The sequence below is a fragment of the Pteronotus mesoamericanus genome, unplaced genomic scaffold (assembly GCF_021234165.1).
Source record: "Pteronotus mesoamericanus isolate MK-2021 breed Mesoamerican mustached bat unplaced genomic scaffold, CSHL_Meso_final contig_50, whole genome shotgun sequence".
NCBI classification, from domain to species: domain Eukaryota; kingdom Metazoa; phylum Chordata; class Mammalia; order Chiroptera; family Mormoopidae; genus Pteronotus; species Pteronotus mesoamericanus.
The window spans coordinates 43,840,287-43,863,263 of NW_026555186.1; the positions used below are offsets into that span (position 1 = coordinate 43,840,287).

General features: G+C 39.2%; 1 protein-coding gene across 2 annotated transcripts in view; it reads left to right on the plus strand.

The window, feature by feature from the left end:
• Window positions 1-22,977, plus strand: part of RHOBTB3 (Rho related BTB domain containing 3) — a 59,823-nt gene that overhangs the window by 17,831 nt on the left and 19,015 nt on the right. For both annotated transcript variants that reach the window (XM_054578616.1, XM_054578615.1), the window contains exons 6-10: window positions 2,262-2,627; window positions 9,182-9,294; window positions 12,526-12,646; window positions 17,212-17,385; window positions 20,749-20,915. In XM_054578616.1, coding sequence (XP_054434591.1) covers window positions 2,262-2,627; window positions 9,182-9,294; window positions 12,526-12,646; window positions 17,212-17,385; window positions 20,749-20,915 — 941 coding nt within the window. The remainder of the gene's footprint in view (window positions 1-2,261; window positions 2,628-9,181; window positions 9,295-12,525; window positions 12,647-17,211; window positions 17,386-20,748; window positions 20,916-22,977) is intronic.

The window sequence follows — 22,977 nt, forward strand, 5'->3', positions numbered from 1 at the left end:
TTTGCAGCTTACTTTTAAATGGGTCAGCAGTGTGAGAGTGTGAGTGTGTGAAAGAGAGAGAATCTAGAGATAAGGCAAAAAATTGCAGAATTTAAGGTAAAGATATATATGTGCTCATTGTATTAGTCTTTCAACTTTTAGAATGTTTGAAAATGTTCATAATACAAAGTTGAAAGAAAATGAAGTTAAAAATTAATAAAATCATATCAACTGTTATAATTTTTTGCATAATTTTGTGATAGAAGTAGTAGAATAGTACCCTATCCAGATTAATTTCTTATGGATATTGCTTTTTAAAAAATAGGTACTTGATATGTATTTGTTGAGTGAATGAATGAATGTAAATTAAAAATCAAGAAAATATAAATTAGTATGGAAAATCAATTCCAGGTTTAAAAAACAAATGCAGATATGGATACCATACGGCAGTGATTTTCAACTTTTTGTCATCTCATGGCACACATTAATTTATAAAATTCTGCGGCACACCAAAAAATATATTTTTTGCCAATCCGACAAAATTAATAGGTATAATTCTGATACATTCACACCAGATGGCTATTGTTGGGTTGGCTGTTGTCATTTTTTAATTTGACAATTTAAGGGAAAAGAGACAGTGCTCCTGGCTGAGTAGTCAGGTATTGAATGTTTTAAAGGTCCTTGGGGCATACCAGCTGAAAATCATTGCCATAAATGATACACACCTGGCTTTGAACTGCGTGCTGTACGGAGTGAAAGGACAGACATGTCTATTATGTAGGAAACACTGGGGCCATAAACACTTTCTGGATGGGAAGATGGGTAGGGAATAGCCAAATAAATAAGGCAGATAGATACCTTCTCAGTTCTCACTAATCAAGAAGAGAAAACACACCAATTCCTCAGAGAAAGCAAAGCATTTCATGTTATTTACCACTAAACGAAGTTTCTCCTGTGGGTCTTTGTCTAGGGACACTAGATAATATAGTGCACAGGGCTTTCAAAAGTGTCCCATCAGCAAATGCAGGCTCAACTTTCCCAAGGCTGTTTCTCTTCTGTTAGGAGAGCTGCGGATATCACACTGAACAAAATCCAGGAGTCCAGGACAATACAGATCTGGGTACACATCTGTTCTGGTTCTGAGTTGTTCCAAGGACAGATCCTGGATTCTGGGGCACGTGACTTGCAGGCTGTGCTCAGCCTTTAAGGGTCCATGAAAGTGCGTCAGGCAGTACAAAGGGGGAAGGGTGGGGGATCAGTGCAGAAAGCCTGGCCCCCAAGTTACCTTGTTATTGTTCATTTTATAGACTGGAGTTTTGCATTAAAATAAAGCATTTTCATTGCCAAAGAAGTATGAACTTCGCTGATTCAGGTGATTGCAAACCCTCCAAGAAACTCTTCACAGATAACACTTTCCTCAGCTCAGCTTTGGATGAAAGTTAGACAGCAGACAGTTTATAATCAGGGTCTACGATGAGAGCATATGGTGTGGTCTTCTCTGTGGATATTCTGAATTGATTACAGGCTAACCTGTTTTTGTTAGTAATCAAACTAGGAAACAGAAGGTTGCATCCTCTTTCAGAAATGAGGAAGCCTAGCTAACACTGCCTGAGATATGCTGAGGGGAAAAAGCTGATTCTGGGAAAGCATATTGTTTTACTAGAAAGAAAAAATACTAATTTTAGGATCAACATAAAATGGTCAAGGTGGTTTTAAACAGTGAAGTCCAAGACAATGAGCCCTGGCTTTGAGAAGCTGCAGTTTTAATAATTCATCTCCCCACTTTCAGTCCCAGGAGGAAAATGACTTCCAGTGTGAGATTGTATTCTATAATGTATTCAGGATGTATTCTATAATTTGTTTGAATTTTTGTCAGGTGTCAGTAAAAAATGATGACTACCAACATACTAAAATTCAGTATTTGGAGGGATGGTTTATTTTGGGCAACATACAAATAATGAGAGATGTTATTTTACTGCTCCTTATGGCATTAATAGGTTTTTTTTTGTTTGCACTATGAAAAGTAAATACAGCATTTCTGTGTGTCTGTGTTATTAAATCCTATAGTCCTTGGATAATTATTTTTATATGTTTTTAAGTAGGTTAAACTATATAAAATTGCTGTTTTTGTAGGTCAAAATGGCCAAATGTTGGCAATTTCATATGGTTCAATCTAATAGTATTTTTAAAATTTGTTTTCTTGTATTTAAGGTAAACTTGAAATGATTAGGTCTGTAGACCCAAAGAGTAATTTACTGTTTTCATTTTCTTTTTTGAAACAGAAAAAATGCCCGTTTTAAAGGCTGAAGCATCACATTATAACGCTGACTTAAATAACTTGCTGTTCTGCTGCCAGTGTGTGGATGTGGTATTTTACAACCCAGATTTGAAGGAGGTTGCAGAGGCCCACAAGATCGTGCTCTGTGCTGTAAGCCATGTTTTCATGCTGCTTTTCAACGTGAAGAGTCCCGCTGACATTCAGGATTCCAGTATCATCCGAACTACCCAGGATCTCTTTGCTATCAACAGAGATACTGGGTTTCCAGGTGCTAGCCAGGATTCTCCAGGCAACGCGCCACTGCGAGTCATTGTTAAAGACGCCCACTTCTGTTTGTGTTTATCGGACATTCTGCGCTTCATTTATTCAGGTATCTTGTCAAATGGTTCTGGTACATTCTCTTAAGCTTTTGAAATGGAGTGTACCTGTGGTCCTTGGGAGTGTTGGTTAGTTTTGCATTTATCTTCTTCCTATCATCTGAAGAAGATTATATATTAAATAGTATTTGTTTTATGCACAGGAATTGTTCCAAATTTTTCATGTTCCTTACAAGTTTACTTGCCCTGGTTTTAAAACTACTTGTAAAAACAGTAATCTCGTCTCATACTAAGCAAGAAATACCCCAAATGTGAAAGTATAAGAATTTATTGTCCAGTTTAACTTTAAGGACATAAAATTTTCCAGTTATATACCAAAATAAGTGTCGGTATCTTAAAACCCAACTATATATTCACCTTCCTTTTTGACACTTAGATTTTGGAAGGGAATGAGGAGAGAAATTAGCAGGGTCATTGCATTCGGTTTAGAAACTGGAAACAGGATCTGAAGGGCATTTAGGCTGAGACCTGGCCAACTTTGGCTAGGACTATTTTAGACTTAACTTTTCTTACTGTACTCTAACCTTTTTAGGATTCAGCTTATCCATTATTTTTCTCTTTGTTCTCTCAATAGCAATTTTATTTTAAGGAATAGAAGCTTTATCTGAGTCATTTTAGCAAATGAATTGAAGGTCTCACATCTAAGTGTCCCATATAGGAGTGGAAAAGAATAGGATATAAAATGACCTCTAAAGTGAGCATCTAAATATATTTTTTTTGAGAACTTCTTTCTTTTTTAATTTTCTTCTTTCACTTGGAATTATGCTGATAAAATATGAGGTTAAGGTCATTCCTTCTCTTGAATGTGTCTGGGAAAACATTTATAATCTGTTTTTAGACATCAGAATTGGGGACAGATATGACGTTAATAAAGGTTTGCAAATAAACAAGTAGCATTTCCTATAGGTAAAAAAGTTTTGAGTAGCCTTCAGTTGAAATGATTGATGCTAAAAATAAGATATTACTTTTTTCATTTGGGTTGTGGTTATATAATTCTATAAGTTGAAAATTAATGGTTGTGAAAAGTACAGTTGCAGCACAGATATAAGTAGGTTAAAAATATGTATATACATTGGAGTGGAATGTGGTGGTAGGTGTTAAATCCATTGTTCAGTGAACTCGAGGTTAGAAAGGCATAAATAATCACTCCTACAAGGCCCACTAGCACAGTGCCTTCTGCACAGCAGGTTCTCTGTTGGTGTCGGTTAAATTAATGAGTAGACTCGAGCAGCAGGGAATCCTCATATGAGTAAACCACATTAAAGACTTCTTTTAGCACTACAGATTTTTGTGTTTAAACCTAGAATCTCACAGTTCATAATTTAAGACTAATTTTTCAAAAACGAAATGTTTACATGTTAAAAGAAAAAAATGACTTTAATGATATGTTTAGAAAACTATGAAGGAAGTGTTTGGCTTTCCCTTTCAATGACTTTACTGTTACAATTATGAATTATTCACAAGTTACCCACAATATCCACTGAATACTTTCAAAGGCACGTGAACACTTTGAGGTCAGTTATAGCCTCTTTGATGTTGTAGCAGTAAAATTGCTAGATGTCTCTCCAGTGACCGAACCTACCTGTCTTTCTACTAGGGAGTGATTTTTTTTTTTTAAGTTGCAAAATTAATACAGGCAGATGGAAAGAAGGGGGGAAAGAAAAGTTCTCATCCTCTAGTTCCCTTCCCCAGAGTCAGTTACCTATAATCAGTTTTTCATATGTTCGCTGTGATGTTATTTGAAGGAAATTAACTCCTGGGAAATTTGCATTAATGAAAATGGAATCTCCAGTAACTGCTGTTTTCTGGGAACCGTGGGTAGTTCCCAGTGGCCGGAGGACAGAGTGGGAGGTGGCAACGGGAAAGAATGAGGCTGACAGAGTCGATGGGACCTGTTCCTGCTGTTCTCAGAAGCTGTTCTAGAATTTTAAGCATGATCAGACTGGGCTTTAGAAAACTCATCTCTGCTGATGGTGGGAAGGATGAATAGAGCAGTCAAGACAGGAGTCCAGTTAGGAGGCCCCCGCCACTCTGGCCATCACCCTCAGGAAGGCAGACATTCTGATGAAGGTGGTTGGTGTTGAGGTTTGTCCGTCATCTGGGCCAGTGCTTTTCAAACCTTAAAGTGCATACAAGTCACCTGTGGGTCTTGTTAATGTGCAGGCTGTGATTCAGTAGCCTCAGGGTGGGGCATGAGATTCTGCATTTCCAACAGTCTCCCAGGTGATGCTGTTGCTCTGGACCACAGCAGCTGCAATACCTGCTCCTGGAAGAACTGGCGAGCAGCCACAGTCGGGGGGTAAGGTCTAGAATTCACGCCAGAGGCCCAGGAGGGGAACCCAGTTCTCAATTTGAGGGCACAAAATCAAAATGGGGTCAGCTGCAAGGTTGGCTGATCCAGGGCTGTTTGGAGCCTGGGCTGTCAGTGCCCTATGGTCATCTCTTCCTAAAGCTGGGGAAAGTGAATGCTTAGTGGCAGGGTGGAAACTGAGTCGGGGAACGGCAATTAGAGGGCTGAGGGCTGTGAAGGCAAGGAGAGCCTGCTGATCCACAAGCCCCTGACCGGTTCAGAGCCCTGGCTTCTTAACCTCACACTGAGCTGTTGCATTTCTGCTCTGACCTCTCCTATGTCAGGGCGCAGCGAGGTGGGGTCAGGTGCGACCAGGGCCACAGGCCACTGACCTGGGACTGTAGGGAGTCCCTGCTGCTGGCTGAGGAGAAGGCAAAATAAATGCTTCAGCAGGCACCTGTGCATTATTCTTTAATTATTTACAGAGCATAACCTCAGACTCAAGCAAAAGTTACAATATCTAAGTTATGTTTAAGAAGATATTAAAGCCACATTGCACAGTAAAGACAATTTTTAAAAATATGAAAAATTTACTGAGAAAAAAATCAGCCAGATCTGCCCTCTCAAACACCTAAACATTTATTGACGTTTTGTTTTACTCTCTAGTCTGTGTTTGTGAATGGGTTACTGTTTTATTATTTTCCTCGGAGACTTCAATACAGAGGCCAGGGTTGTGAGATTTTTGTTGGCTTGTTTGTTTTTTTGTTTTTTTTTCTGTTGTTCTTAAACACTTAAAAACTTTTGAACAGAGCACAGGTTTTAAGACTCTGTTATGTAATGGTTTCCTCACAGAGGCCTACCCACGGGTTATGTTAGGGGCCTGCTATGTTAGAGGACAGGAGCTGTTTGCGCTCACGTCAGCTGCGTTGGCAAAGCAGAGGTAGAACTCCAGGACATGACACACTCTGGAATATTTACCCTGAGCAAACGTGGGCTGAAAAAATCATATAAAACCTAGCTCCTGCCTTTTAAAAAAAAATGAACCAAACTACAAAGAATATCTTAATTTTTTAATAACATACTTTTTTAATCTTTAGGAATTTGAAAATTTTGTATATAGAACAGTTGGGTCCTGTATTTAGGAAGGGCCTGTTTAATAGTCTGGCTAACACATTACACCTATAAGCTTTCAGTTTATATTTCTATCCAAATTTCTGGGTAGTCACCATAAAAGTATGTATATGTTAATATTCCATTGCATAGTAGCTAACACTGCATGATGTCTAGGTACTTAATGACTAATACTAAAGAAGGAACAATCTGAAAAGTGAGCGCAGTGGTTTCCTGGTCTTAGTGGAGTAATCCTTAAATGGTATACAGTCGTAACATTCTTAACACCCCTTGATGTGTCTTTATGCTTACACATTCCTGAGTCACATGATCTCAGATGGTTAGAGACAGAAATATTTGTAAGAGCCTCAGGAATTTAGGTTTGAGCTCTTCCTGCTATAGATGGCCCTTAGAATTTCACATCACTTATTGAAATGCCATCCCGGTAAGTGAATATGTGGAAGCACACTTGCACCCTCAGTTTGCATAATATTCTTCAGCTGTTAGAATCATTCTGTGGCATGCCCTTTTCTGCACTGCATAAAAGTGTAGCTTAGGACACACGTGTATTCCGTGCTCTATAAGAGTCTAAGTAAATAAATGCCAAATGCCCTGAGAAGTAAAGAAAATACCAGCCACTTGTGCAAGACAAATAACTTCTAGAGATCTGTACATGCAATATCATGCATATTGTTAACAGCATTGTATTGAACACTTAAACTTCTGGTGAGAGGATAGATTGCATGTTAAATGGTTTTATCACAGTGAAAAAAAGAAAAGAAAAAAAATCCCAGGCTAAGGATCATTGTTTTATTAGGACCTAAAAGTGTCAAAGATGATTAGTTAGCATTCCTAATTGTGAAAACAGCCCAATGATTGGACTGTTGAACTAGTCTTATGAACCTTTTGAACTAGTCTTACTTTCAGTTTTAGTTATTGGATCTTTCTGTGTCTATTCTTAAACAGATCCGTGGCCTGTAGGAATTCACCTGCTACTAATCTCATATATTTAGATTTGATGCTTGCTTTCTTTCACATAATCTTCTGAATGGAGGTATTGTATAGGTGTTTTTTAATTAATGCAATTTTACTTTGAAGAGACAGTGTCTGTGCTCCCCTTTAACATGCACAAGTGTAGACAAATCAAAAATCCCTACACATACTGTTTGCTGCATGCCACTGACCTAGGGTTTGATAATGGATGAAATATATAAGGGTAAAGCAGTGGTCATCAGTAGCCAGTGCACTTTAGATTAACCTGGGAGGCTTTTAAAATCAATGTCTGGGCCCCACACCAAAAATTTTAATTCAGTTGGTCTGAGGATGAGACCTTCTCCAGTGGTATTTTATAGAAGATATTTAAGTAAATGTAATGCATAGCTAGAGTTGAGAATCACAGGCGTAGAGTAAATTTTCTTGATCTTGCATCCCTTGACTTCTGAAGGGTTTTTCTATGCCTGACATTTTAATATAGATTTTGTTGTCTATATGTGCATGTGAAATTTTCTGGAATGACAATGCAAAGAATTTATCAGAATCATGAAAAGAATATCTTATCTTAAAGTTAAAAATCATTCGTGCAGAAAGAGAAAAACAAAAACTATAGTCTTGCTCTAGACTGCACACCTTTGGGAATTTGAGGTGGAAGGGGAGCGAACAGGGAAGTCAGAAAAAGTGATCAAAGGTAGGAAGAAGCATAGCGTGCTGGAACCAGCTGGCACCAGCTTGTGAGGACCAACTGTGTTTATTGCCAATTCCGTGTACTGCTCTGTCATGGTGGTAGCTGGAATATGGCCCTGGGGGGAGTATTTACATCAAAGAAAGAGCAAAGGCCTCAAATCAGGGCTCCTCCCATCCCTGCAGGATACACTGTAGTCATCACGAAGGTCAGCGGAGGAGTTTAAAGATCCAGGAAAAGTGCCGAGTGCAGCCGGGCTCCACTGTCAGGAGGCCTGAGAGCTGCTGGGCTGTCAGTCTGACTCCTCAGACCGACTTTGATCTCCTGGGTACAGGCTGGCTGCAACTGCCTGCTCTCCTTGGTTCAATGCCTGTTTATCATGTACCCTCTCTACTCCCCAGCATCCATGAAGGCATCTGGCAAAGTTCTGGGTACATACAGGGAAACATCAGAAGAGATAGATTGAGAGAAGATAGAAAAGGGCACCAAGGTACCCAGAGAGGGGAAGTGACTTGCTTAAAGTCACACCAGTAATTAATGGCAGAGATAGAGCTAGAAACTGGGTCCCCCAGCTATGCCCACTGATTCCACATCTTTTTGAATTATATTTTAGACATTAGGACTTTCTATAAGCCATGGGATGGATGAGGGTAATCTCTCAGAATATCATGATCGGAGTTGTACTTTTGGAAACATCAGCATAGGTCAGATGAGGAAAAGGCCACTAGGGAGCAGGGAGGCGGCTTTAGGCCATGTGAGGAGAGTGCTTGAGGAAAAGGTGAACTTTTGCTGACCATACGCAGTAGGAATTTCTTAAGATAGCAAGGAAAGGAGCTGAAAGAGTGTGAGGCACAAGTAAAGCGAGCCTAGGAAGGGACACCTTGGAAGTAGGTTGGGATAAAGACAGGGGAGGGAGGGACCAAGTGGGGCGATTCTGCTCCAGTGCCACGGTCATGTAGCTCATCGGAAAGTTACCTGCTCCCACTCTTCTGGTTGGCTTTCAGCGAGGCTGTGGAACGGGCCCTGCTGTGACCCTGCCCGTGCGTGAGACCTTCAGAGAGGTTTCTATTCCTGCTGCCTGCTCCTCTAGCTGGTGAGAGGCGCTGCTCTCCATGATTAGAACAATTTAATTCAACCTTAGAAAAGACCACAGGGCAAGTAAATAATTTGGCTGTTGGACCCCATGTTGGTTGTAACTCAGATTGTGACCATTGCTTGTATCACTAGCTGACCACCTTCTACAGAGAGGTGGCAGCTATCCAGGGAGGAAGACTGGCTTTTGAATAATTTAGGGGAAGACAAACTGATTTTTTTTTAAATGTGTAACTGTTTTCGGGTAATTACAAGGATATGTATTTGGTAAAGAAAAATTAGCCTATGAAAAAAGAGGGAACATTGGTATCTCATAAGGTATTTATTTTTCTTCCTGCATTAACAGAAAAAGTCAATATATATTCATTTGTTTACAGGTGCTTTCCAGTGGGAAGAATTGGAAGAAGATATCAGGAAGAAGCTGAAAGATTCGGGAGATGTTTCAAATGTAATCGAGAAAGTTAAATGCATTTTAAAAACACCAGGAAAAGTAAGTTACTTTACCTTGACTTTCTCTGAATTATAAGTGATATACTATAATGAATATAACATAGTCTAAAGACACAAAATGCAAATTATATTATTTTATATAATTATAATACATATACTAAAATATACTTGAGTCATAAAAAGACACAATAATATGCAAATTATATTTTAATATAATTTATATTATATTTATATATAATACATATACTAAAATATACTTAAGTATACAAAAGTATTTGCCATTTAAATATTTTCAGTGTGAACACACTATTTCTCACTAGCTCACATTTTAATTTATGTAAGAGAATTAAAGTATGTGTGAATCATGTCTTTAAAATGTTGACTTGTGGACTCCATCCTCTGAAACATTCCCCCAGTGCCCGGGGACGTTCAGGAGCAAGGCAGTTTCTGTGTGTGTCTTCTCGAGAATTCTGAGAAATCTCTTCGAGCAAGTGAATGGTTAAAGGTTTGTTTTTCATCTAATATAGGTTCAAAAGTATAAGTTAGACTCAAAGGTTATAAAAATACAGACTTTCTGTATGGTCATATACTTGTGCACATTAAAACTTTAGTCATTTAGATTGTATACTGTCTGTAAGGGTTTTAAAAATAAATTTGTTACATTTTAAAACAAGATTGCATAGTTTAGCCAGTGTAGTCTTATTTCAGATTCTGTGATAAACAAATTGGCTACAGTAGATGAAAAAGTAAGTTATTTGCAATGCAGATTGTAGGTTTATAATAAATGTAATAAAAATTATTTCTTTAATTTTTTATACAGATGACCGTCAATTCTACAACCTAAATTATTGACATTTTAAGTTAATATTTTAAAAATTTAAAACTGTACTAGTGTTTAATGAAGAGTCCTGACTATTCTTTGAGAGAATGGACACTTTTTTTAAACAAAGTTACATGGAATTAAGGGCAAGACCTTACTTTTCTTGTTCCAAATAACACATTGAAGCAGGTATGCAGAGGCTGCCCGGTTTCACAAGTGTGTGTCATGGTAGCTGTTCTCTTGCAGTCGAAATCAACTGAATAATGCTTTTGTTTAAATATGCACATAACCTGCATTCATTCTTCAAAAGCTCTCTAGATTAACTAGTTCATAGATCAGTGAAAATGTACATAATGTACATCTGTGTGCTCTCCAAACTTTTGCCCTTTCATTTAAGGCATAGGTGGTAAGAATACACACACACGCACACACACATGCACACACATATATCCATATACATACATGCATAATATACACCTACACAGTATTCATAATATACAGACTCATAACCTTTATATATGAATGGTTGGCAGAAGTGTTGCCTTTTGTTCTAAGCCAAGCTTTCCTTGGGTTGGATTCTGAACACGGTCATTCCTTTGAGTACTAAGAATAAAATGAATTCTCATTGGGGAAGGGAGCCATGAATCCATGATATTGAACCAAATTCCCTCCTCTGCATGGGAGGAAAGAAGAGTTCTTCTATGCCTTCTTCCTGTGATTCCCAGGGATAAGGGTCAGTATGACACAGGACTGTAACACAGAATTAGGAATCAGGAAGTGTACATTTAAATTGTGCTGCCACAAATGATATCTGTGGCTTTGCACTAGTCTTTTCTGGGCTTTCTGTAAAATGAGGGATAGCCCTGGGCAGGCGGCCCGTTTGGTTGGAGTGCTGTCCCGAACACCCAAAGGTAGTGGGTTCAATCCCAGGTCAAGGCACATATTTAGGTTGTGGGGTGAGTCCCCAGTTGGGGCACTAATGAGAGGCAATCAGTCAATGTTTCCATCTCACATCCACGCTTCTCTCTCCCCCCCGTCCGCCTCCCTCTCCTCCCCTCCCCTCTCCCTCGGTCCTCCCTCTCTCTCCCTTTCCCTCTGTCTCTCTCCTCCCTCCCTTCTTCTCTAAAATCAATAAACATATCCTTCGGTGAGGATTTTAAAAAAATGAGGGATAAACTGATTTCTAAGGTTCTTGCTAGCACTCAAATTTTGTGATGCTTTTGACTATTACTGTCTTTTACGTATGGCATTCAACTGAACCCTTTCCATCAATTTCTTCAGTGTGTGTTAATGAGTATAGTGTATAGAATCAGAATGTTCTCTATAGGAACAGAATTTGTATGGTCCTGTTTTGCTTCTTCTGTCTTGTCCACGAAGAGCATTCTGGGGTGTTTTCTTTTTCCTTGTGAGGAAGGGTCATATTTTTTCCCCTCACCAAATATTTTAACTTCCCACAATAGTAGATTAATCCAGAGTGGGAAGTAGGTGACATTTACTCATAATGCAAACGCTATACGTTTGATTTTGGCAGGGGGTGGGGGGGGTGGAATAAATCTGTATTTCCCAGCTAGGCAAGCAGAGGTCAGAGTTCACCACAGGCTGAAGTTGTGAGACTCCTCAGGGGAAATGAGTAGAAGAGGGTGAGGGAAGAAGGGCTGGCCCTTGACTCCTGGGGTGTCAGAAAGTTGACAGAAATGATAAACAAAGCACCAGATCCTGAGGAGCCGAGGAAGGCTGGAGACCACTAGGTCTGACAGAGGCACTGTTACTGAAGGCCCCTAGCTAGAGCGGGTGGGTGCGAGGGGACAGACAGGTATAGTCATGGAGGAGGTTCTCTGGGTTCCAGATCAGACACCCAGGCAAAACCCTTTCATAGATTTCAGCAGTCCCTGCTATGGGTAGGAATGATATTTAGAATTATAAAATTGTAAATTAAGGTGGAGGTGAATCAGTTCATCACTCTTGGGTATTTTAATAGTGATCTGGTAAGCAGTAGGACATGATGTGATGGGGAAAAATTGGTATTTTTTTTTAAATTACAAATTGAACTTTTGTGTATGTACTTTCTTAATTAGTGAAGAAACGAGCAGACTGTATTTGTTAACATATTTTTCCTAGGCATTCATAGGAGGTTGGACAGCTGTCATCTGTTTCCCAGGGAACAGAACCCCGGGGATTCAGGACCCCACAGGGTCTCAGTCATGGCGTCGAGTTTTCACTCAGCCAGTCCATTCACTGCCGTGAATGCTGCACAGTGCAGTGTTGCTCACTGACAGGCAGTAGGTGTAGTTCTTGAAGGTAAATTCCCATGAAAGCTATGATCGGAGATTCCGTACAGTAGGTAATCATTTAAACATTTAGCACCGTTTTCCAAATTCTCTAATCGGCCCGTATATATTATCAAAGATTTTTGTATAACATTTACCCTTGTGTTTTTGTTTTTACTTATAGATTAATTGCCTAAGAAATTGCAAAACCTATCAAGCCAGAAAACCTCTGTGGTTTTATAGTACTTCCCTCAAGTTTTTCCTTAATAAACCAATGCTTGCTGATGTTGTCTTCGAAATACAAGGTACCCTTCATTTTTACAAAGCTTATTATTCACTTTTGTTTCTTGTGTTCTTACCTAACTTTCTACTTCAGCTTTGACTATTTTGGGTGTAAGAATAATGGCATTTCTCTATTGCAGGATATAGGTTAACACTATCTGAATTTTAACAAAACCTTCTAAAGAAATGAAGTATTTTATTAAAATAGGAAAGTAAATTTATATTTCTCTTAGTTTTTCTTACCATATATTTCATTAATTTTTAGGGACCAGTAAGGGATGGGGTGATCTTTAATATAACCTCATTATAAATATTTTTGTTTATGTATTTCTTTAAGATCCTAATTTCTGAATCATCTGAAACCAGTCCCCTTAAAATTATATTACCTCTAGCTTATTCTCTCCCACTCTCTTTTTATTTGAGCAAAAGGAACTATCCATGGGCTGAGGCTCAGGCCTGGCCTACATCAGGCATCCGAGGGTCTTGCTGCGTTTGTTCCCCCCAGCACTCAGAATTATCACCAGGGCAACTGGGCGCTGCTTTTTATCTCCGTGGAAAAGTAATGCTCCCTAATTTTAATTACGATGAGCTAAAATAATGTCCATTATTGATGATTCACTTGGATAACTCTGTCACTTTAGTAGATTAAAAATATAATCCTAAAAATGAAATGTCCGATACCTTCAATTATGCAAGGATAGAAGGAGCTGTTTTTAAATGAAATAAGTAGGACTTCAAGTGGCTTCTTACTAAAAGGAATACGTAATTCTGTTTCATGGTCGAAATGTATGGTAGCTAACAGTCATTTACTTTTTAAAAAACTTTCCCCAGAAAGATCCATTTTATTTTTAATTTTGGCCACTTACCAAGACAAGCAGTGAATTGGAAACTATCCAAACCACCTTCTAATAAGCTACAGTCAGCACTGTCTGCAGTGTGAGCTTGGAACACTGAGAATGGGACAATAAGAGTGACCTTGAAGTACATAAAAATATTGTGGAACAAAGAAAGCCAACAAGAGACCGCGTCTGCTTATTTGCATGAGAGTCATTAACACCTGCTTTTAATTTGCATAGGAGGCATTGGCAACCAAACATCATGTTAGTGTAAACTACTGAAAAGATTTTCAAAGGGAATATGCAGCGCATTAAAATATGTTACACAAAAAGAAAAGGAATAAGCAGTGATGTGGAGGATCCTTTCTCCTCGTAATCTCTTGCTTTTCTTCCTTGGTTCCCCCTGTGGACCCCCACAGGCCCCTGCTCACGCCCCACCTGTGCAGAGGCGGCCTCGGAGGGCTGGGTGTGTGTACGCCTGTGCTGAAGCGAGCTGCAGTGGCGCTCTTTGTCGCCTCTCCAGCTTCAAAGCCAAGGCCTCCCAGGGAGTCAGGAGCAAAGAGACGCAGGATGGGTGGAAGCAAGGTCCAGCGACAGTTTGTCTGGCATCACCTAGAGGAGAGGCAAGCCTGGCTTGTGAAGAGTGTAGAAGGCAGTAGTGCCGTCTCCTCCTGAGAAGGCTGAGCCTTGTTCGGAAGCCCTAGCTCCAGCCTTGGCTTTGCGCTCCTTTGCAGCGTGTGTCTTGGGCAAGTCACTTAACACGTCTGGCCTTAAGTCTTCTCATTTGCAAAGTGAAGAAGGTAAACCATATAGATTCTAAAAAGGTCCTTTTTCTTGTTAAGCTTGATGAGGTGGTGGTGACAGGGACTAACAAGAAAGACCTGGTTTGGATCTTGCTTGGACGCTTGTCTATTACATGATAGGTTTGGCTGTGTTGCTTTACATTTCTGATCCCTTGTTTCCTCACCTGTAAAGTGGGGATACTCACTCCTACCTGGCTGAGTGGTCACAGGGACTGAGATGGCGCGTATAAAGGCGTAGGCAGAGGCCTGCGGTGGCAGCCGGCACAAGTGGGTTGATGCGCTATGTCCTCCTGCACCGAGGGCCTCGGCACCCTTCTTTTCAGTTGTTCCAGGCCATCGTCAACAGCTGGCCGGAGGTGACACAGGATATAAAACCTATTTCCTATCCCTGTAATAGATAGTCATCAAAAAATTACTGCCACCCCCAGTTTGTTGTTTGGGCTTGTATCTTTTTCCATGAAATAATTTCTAAAGAAGCTACTATAGCAGTTCTAAAACTAGTCTTGGTAAACAGTTAAGCCTGATGTAGAAAGACACAAATTTCCATTTGACATTTGAATCTGTGCCTCATGAAAAATACTTTTACATTCTGTCCCTGCTTACTTAAGTAGTACATATTCTAAATCTCTCTTGAACTAGGCAAGTTTTCTATTTTCAGAATAAAACAAAACATTTCTAAAAATTTTACTTTTAAAACTTCGCAGGAAGTGTGAAAAAGTAATGATAAATGTAGCCTTTTATTCTAGTGTATAATAAAAACAAAGATCTTGGATAATCAATGCAATATTACTGAAAAACTTAGGCTTTTAAATTTTGTTTCAGTCTTAAAACTCTTTTCCTTAAGAGAAGTTTCTTAAAGCTATAACAGCAATTTGATGCAACAAAGGAAAGACACTTTTGGCCTTGACATTTTCAAAGAATGTGTTTATCTTTTATCTAGAAAAATTGATGTCTTTTTTCCTCCCTGAGTAATTCTTCAGCTCTATCCTATTGCTGTTTAGTATATAAACCCTGCACTGTTTATTCAGTAAGTTTTATACAATGTTTGTATATTTATACAATTTATGTACAATGTTTAAAAATGTGGCCAAACTGAGGTATTGTATTACAGTTCCACAGTGCAACAGTTTATATAATACCAAAAGAGTAGTTTAAAAAGGTGAGAAACAGAAGTTGATGTTTTCTTAACTGGAGGCATAATGGTTTTTTAAACTAAATTCTAAGCTTGAAATTGACTTGAAAATGCTTTAAGGTATTGAGCCTTTTGTTGCTGATTTTGTAACCACATTATCAATGGAAATTTTCTATTAAAATTCCAAGGTTACTTATCAAATTCCTTTCCCATCTACTATTCACTTGGTATTTTTGACCAATCTCATATTCCTCTGTCTAACCCAAAGGAAAGGTTATCTAATGTATTTAAGCCATGCTTCTAATTTCCTTTTTATTTTCATGGTACCCAATTTAAGTTCTTGAAAACCTTAAAATTGCAAGTGAAATTGCATTACCTGTTTGAATTCTTTGTCAGTCGCTGTATACATATATATAGCATCCTCTGAGTGTGGAAACTGGCCAGTCTGTGGATGGATACTAATACCGAGGGCAGGCAGCCTACAGGCAAAGAGGCAGGGAGGGGGGAGGGGAAGCTATCCGCAAGCAGGTGTGTGCGGACCTGGTAGGATGCTCACTGCGGCCCCTTCGCCCTGCTCCTGTGGGAGGTGCGCCTGAGCAAATCACAGTGCCAAGCAGTGAGCTCAGACTGGCAGTGCTGGGGGCTGACTGGTTCTGGGGAAAGCTGCTGGGCTTAGATGGAACTCTTTTCTGAGCCAAAAGATGTTTTGCTTGGATTTAAAGAGAGTGAAGAAACCAATAATTATAAATATTTTAGAGAGGAGTATGAGATTTTAGGGATGCATAAGTGAAGACTCTTGGTCACGGTAGGGTGGCTTCACCCATAGAGTTACTTTCCGGAAGGTGACATCTTTGTCACTCACACTAGCTATGGTGTCTTCCATCAAGCTGAAAGCCTGGCTTCTCCTAAGCAGGGTAGCTTGTCTTTCTCATCTTCATGTCTTCAATACTTAACATGGTGATTGGCACGTGGTGGGTGCTGGATAATGACCTGCTGAACTGATCTAGACTAAACTGAGGGCTGGCTGTGGATTCGTGGTTTCCTCATATGGCGAGAGTAGTAAGAACTGCTTCTCCACCCTCGTGCCCCCAGGTGACACATGTCCCTTCTAGAGTTTGGTGAGGTGGCACAGTTTCCAGAGAAGTTTTTACTAGAAAGCTGCAGTGAGGGGTGTAGGCTGAGGGGCCTTTAACATTGATGGTAGCTCTGGCTCTCCCAGAAGCAGGCATTGTTCACTTAGGGGAGAGAGGGTCCCGAGAGATTCCCCTGGGAGGCAGCGCCGGGGAGGCAGCAGGAGGACTAGGCTACCCCCTTCCCAATTTTCCTAAGATCTGAAATGCTCCCTTTGGCTCCACAAAAAGACTGCTTGGGCTAAAGATGGTTTATTTCCTGTTTCTGATAAGGACCAGGACTGTCCTATGAGTTGGCCGAAAGGAGAATGTCATTGTTTTCTTGGGAGGCACACGGGCAGAGGTGGTATTTCAGGACAATTGGAAAGGATAAAAGGATAGATGTTTCATTATAAACACATGAAGCAAAAAAATGGTTCAGTGTTTTTATCATCAAGAAATATAAACTAGTAACACATAATTGCATGACTTGCAAATTGTAGGCTTCAAAGTCAACTTTTGAACTCTTTGTTTTATGAAAAACTAAAAATCTCTGAATTAATGCTGGTCAACACCCCAAATTTTGGTTTCCGTATATCAGCTTAGCTGTGCCTAATGCAGTAGCAGTCTAATCACGAAGAAACTTGCTAGAATAATAACTCTGCAAGCTTATCTCACTTGACTTAGTTTCCCTTTGGAACCATGCAGGTACGACGGTGCCAGCCCATAGGGCCATCCTGGTGGCGCGTTGTGAGGTGATGGCAGCGATGTTTAATGGGAATTACATGGAAGCAAAGAGTGTTCTGATTCCAGTTTATGGTGTTTCCAAAGAGACTTTCTTGTCATTCTTAGAGTACTTATACACAGACTCCTGTTGTCCAGGTGAGCAGTATAACTATTAGATAATATCGAACAACTCTTTCTCTCTTTGTCACCTGTTTTAATAAATTGCGTTGTGTGAAATCTGTTTTCACCTAAGGTTTATCAGAGTTGACATGGAATGCTGCTAAGCAGGTGGAGGTAGTGTTGGGACAATAATGAATTTTCAGTCAGTTCAAGTGGAAGAGCAGTGATGGGGCACCTCCTACGGGCACTCAGACTCCGACATAAGTTCACGTGTCCCAGGCGGCACCAGCAGCATGGCGGTCACTGTGGGTACCCTGGATATGGAAGTGTCCTGTGGGACCTAGTGGCTACTCCAGTTCTACAGACTGGGTCAGAAAGCTCCTTGGGGCACTGGCCCTTCCTTGAGATGAAGAGGGTTGGGCAGCTGCTTTTATAGCTCTGCATTTTGACAAAGGCACTTTTGAGGGCCTTCAGTATTCTGAGACCGCCTTGGTCATCTCTCTGGGCCAGAGGGTATGGGCTTTTTAAAAGAAGGCATTCTTTTGACTTCCAACGTCAGACTCTTTGAAAGCTGACTTCTTCAGAAATGTTTTCTAAGATGTTTAGAATGCCTGATGGACTGCAGGCGCTATTTCCCTATTCACTGACTGTCTTTGAATCAAGAATTTACCATCTGCGGCAGCTACAGGTTGGAACAGATCTTAACAGGTTTCCACTAGCTAGAGGCACCTTGGAGAAGCTGCAGAATCCTTTCAGCAGGCCTGCAGGGTTGTCCAGCCTTTTGGCGTCTCTGGGCCACACATTATATACACAAACACTAACGAAAACAGACAAGCGGAAAACAAGTTTTAAGTAAATTTATGATTTTGTGTTGGGCCGCATGCAGATTGGACACCCGTGAAAAGCCTTGGGATGCAGTCGATAGTCTTCCCCTTTTGGCCACCAGATGGCTCCCACCACAAACACAGCTAGAATAACGCCCTGGTGGCTTAGACGAGGCCTGAGACCTTGATTGCAGAATGAGGCCAGGCATCCCAGCAAATATAAAAAGAAAACATACATTTCAGACCATACCTCCCTTCAGGTTTACCCTTTTGATTTTTAGATTTGGAAGATATTCTGTGTTATTGAAAAGTTTAAAACAAGTCATGAGACCTCCAGTCAAAGGTATTAAAGCTCCAAAAAAGAAAACTCCCTTTTAAATTGAATTAATTCTGGTCTTGCCGCTAGCTGCAATATGTTGGAGCCAGTTACAGTTCTTACTGTCAGTGGAAAAGACTGGTGTATCGTTTTTGCATAATAAAAACAAAACTATACACAACAGAAAGAAAGAAGAAATTGCTACTTTTTGCGACAGCATGGAAGGGACTGGAGAGCATTATGCTAAGCAAAATAAGCCAGGCAGTGAAAGACAAATACCATATGATCTCACCTATAAGAGGAATCTAATGAACAAAATAAACTAATGAGCAAAATAGAATCAGAGGCATAGACTCGTGGAAGAGACTGACAGTGATAAGAGAGGAGGAGGAAGGTGAGGACTGATTGAAAGAAGGTGAAGAGATTAGTCAAAGCACGTTCATGAGGAACCCGTGGACATGGACGACAACGTGGGCATTGATTATGGAAGTGAGGGGGGCGGGCTGGGTGAAGAGGGATTAGGGAGAAAAATTTAGGACGACTGTAATACCATAAACAAATCATTATTAAAAACAGAAGTAAAAAAACAAAAGCATTGATTCTCATCAGTGTAAGTGATACTGTTTATTTTATTATTTCAATACTGGCAAATATGTATATTAAATTAAAAATTTGATTAGGTTTGAAATAATAAGAATATTTAGTTTCTCAGTCATACTCTCATTAGACTAACTTAAGCTTTAATTTTTAGGTTTTACCTTGCTAATTAGAAAAAAATGCTCATAAAAGCACTAATAAGTATAGGATGAAGCACTTTAAAAAAGTGTAAAAAGTGTGTGGAGAAAATGAGTGAAAATGAATAATCAAAAAGTTAAGCTGGATACTGCAATATTTGCATGGGGAAAATCACAGAAAGAAAGGTTATCTATTCATTATATTAAATACCATGCACAGCATTCTTGGTTCCTAACTACAAAAGAATGTAAGGAATTTAAGGAGGGATAAGAGAATTACGTCAAAAATCAGACTTATTCCACAGACAGATGATATTTAGACAGCATGGATGGACCTGGAGAACATTGTGCTGAGTGAAATAAGCTGGCCAGAGAAAGACAAATAACACATGATTTCACTCATATGTGAAATCTAATGAACAAACTGAACTAACAAGCGAAATAGAGACAGACTCATGGATAGAGAGCAGGCTGACAGCTGTGGGGCGGTGTGGGGGGCGGGGGGTAGGGGGTGGTTAGGGAATAGAGGGATCAAGCAAAAAGGTAAAAGAACTCACGGATATAGACAACAGTGTGGTGATGGTAGGGGGGAGGGTGGTCTAAGGGGAATCAATTGCAATGGAAAAAAATACAGTAAAAGAAAAACAGACTTACAGGGAATTGTTATAAAAAACAACCACCAAGGTGACCACCAGGGTTGGCAGGAGGGAGATCTGAGAAGTTATTGTTTATAGACACAGTTTTAGTTTGAAATGACGTAAGAGCTCTGGAGATGGATCGTGGTAACGGTTGCACAACAGTATGAACATACGTAATGCCAATGAACTGTGCACTTAAAAATGGTTAATGGTAGGGTGGGGGAGGGGAAATTGGAAGAAGGTGGTCAATAAATAAATACTAGAGATACAATGTACAACAGGACTGCATAGGACAATTGTTAAGATTGTAGATCCTAAGGTTTCTCATCACAAAGATAAATTTTTTTTTATCGTACCCATATGAAATAATAGATGTTAACTAAATCTGTTGTGGTCATCATTTCACAATATATGCCAATCAAACTATCATGCTGTACACCTTAAACTTATACAGTGATATATGTCAATTATTTTTCAATAAAACTGGAAAAAATGGTTAGTGGTAAATTTTATATTTATTTTACCACGATTACAATTTAACAAACAAATCTGGAACTAAAGTCAGAAGTAGAAAAATTACAAGGATTTAGTTGAGCTAGCAGAAGGAATTACCCAAAGCTCTGGGACTGATTATTAAGGGCCATTGTAGAATCTACCCCTCTGGAGAATTAAAAAACAAAAACAACACATAGATTCACTTCTGAGTGTGAAGGCTTAACTTCTTTTTCAAATAGAGTTTAGAATGCTCACTCCTTCAAGGTTTTTTCCTAGGCATTCTTCTCTATATTGCATGACACAATCATCATTTTTTGTGTGTTGTTTTCTTTTAGGTCTTAAAAGAAATTATTTTATTGTCCATTTTCTCTTATTTCCCTTTTTTGCATCAGCTGGCATTTTCCAGGCCATGTGTCTCCTGATCTGTGCTGAGATGTATCAGGTGTCCAGACTGCAGCACATCTGTGAGCTGTTCATCATTACACAGCTGCAGAGCATGCCAAGCAGAGAGCTGGCGTCCATGAACCTTGACATAGTCGACCTGCTCAAAAAAGCCAAGGTAATTGGCCCTATGTATCTGCTTATTTGATTTTTAAAAATCTTATAAAATTTATGCTTTTTTAAAATCTCTGCATATTAAGAGATATATTAGTAGCTGTCTTAGTTTGGTAGTTTGGCTAAATGAGGCTAAAGAGCACTCACAATAATTTCCATGGCTAGGTAAGTTTGAAGATAGGGTTTTGGAGTAATCCCTTTCTAAGGAGTTAGAATTTGCTGATATGGAATTTTTCAACTAAATGGTCACTATTATTAGAGTCATTTGGAGGTGGAGCTATCTGGTGTCATGTCAGTATTATAAGAAATAGAATTTACATTGAATTTCCCCCAAATAATCACACCTTAAAATTCCTGAAATGAAAATGAGAGGATTGGCCCATATATACTTATAGAAATGATTAGGCTGAACTCATTTATTTGTTCATTCATTCATTCACTTCATGAATATGTTTTGAAGTTTCATTTGTTTGTAGGAGGTATTGGTATACCTCATTAATCCTTTCAAACCACGTTTTGTTAATGTGTATCCGGAATATATTTAGTAAAAATGTTTGAGTTGAGAATCACTGCAGTACACCTTGCTTTCTGGCCTCTTCTAAGCTCAGGGCCTTTTGTTTTTAATAATAGTATTGCTGTACATTCTGGGAAACAGAGTTTATACATTCAACTAATTGCGATGTATTTACATTGCCCTTGGGATGAAGAGCTACCCTCTAGATTTAATTTAAAAATGCATTTTTATTCTGTCTAGCATTTTCACAACCTCAGTTCATTTTTGATGTATTATTGTCATACTTTTTAAAAAGGGATGCATACTTCTCTTTCCTTATCTTATAATACCCTTTTAGATAGTTCATGCATAAGAAAATTTCCTGTGTAGTTGCATTGATGTCTTTTAAGTGCTCCCTCCCCAACCAACACACACACACATGCACACACACACACGCACACATGCACACGCGGTTCCTCATTGGCATCATTTAGGACTGCATTGCCAGAAATTTTTCCTGACCTCTTTTCCCTGACTGTGTGGTTTCTGATTATGTGATTATCCTTACTTTTTCTCTTTAATTTAAAAATTCTAAGATAACTCTTTTTAAATTTTACTGTTTGTTTCTGATGACTTTTCTGTTTGCTAACACTAAGCCTACATTTACCGGTTTTCCTTTCTTCTATTGTTGGTGATCCCTAATCTGGAATTATGGCTCCTAGATATCAGAATAATCTGCCCCCAAGTTCTCTTCGAAGTTTCTAGTTTGAGGTTCCACTTCACTAGCCAGTTCATCTTCTGGTCAAAATTTAATTAACCTTTTCCTCCTTGTTTCTCTGACTTACTAGAAGGTAAAGTTGCCTTTTAGCAGGTTTAGACTCCTAGGAGCTCTCTGAGTAGCTGAAATTTCCAATCCTTCTATCATCTCTGTCGGTTTTGTATTTTGTATCAGGAAAACATCATTCATACCTTTGATACAGATGAGCAGTTTTGGTATTCTCTCACTTCTGCTTCCACTTCCCCCTAAATTCTCTCAATTCTTTTCCTTGATTCTACCTTTAGGTCCATATATTTCCATCAAGTTTAACTCTTAACATAAAACGGAGGCTTGTTTCCCTTAATCAGATCCTTCAGATTAAGGTAGAGATTTCCTTATCTCTACTCCCCTTTAAATACTATCTAGCCAAATTTTCTGACTCCTATGAAGTCCTGTTTACTTTCATATTAAAGTTTTAAACTCAACTTCTTTATAATCTGTGCACTAATATTTGGCTGCTTCAGGCTATCAGTTTTGTTTCTGATCTTTTCCTAGTGAGTTCTTGGTACTTTCTGCACCATTATTATTCTTTACAGAGCTGTTAAATGCTATAGCATTTGATTTATAGTTTTTTAATACCTGTTCTTTTTTATCCTGTTGTTTTTTTCAGTCTCAACCTATTTTCTCAGGTCAGCATGCATTGTTTCCCAAAAGTAGTATATAGTGAGATGCATTCCATCACTTACCAAGAGCCCACAATTATGATATCTTAAATTTTGGTCAGAAATAAAGTTCTGCATTTTAACTATGTTTTTG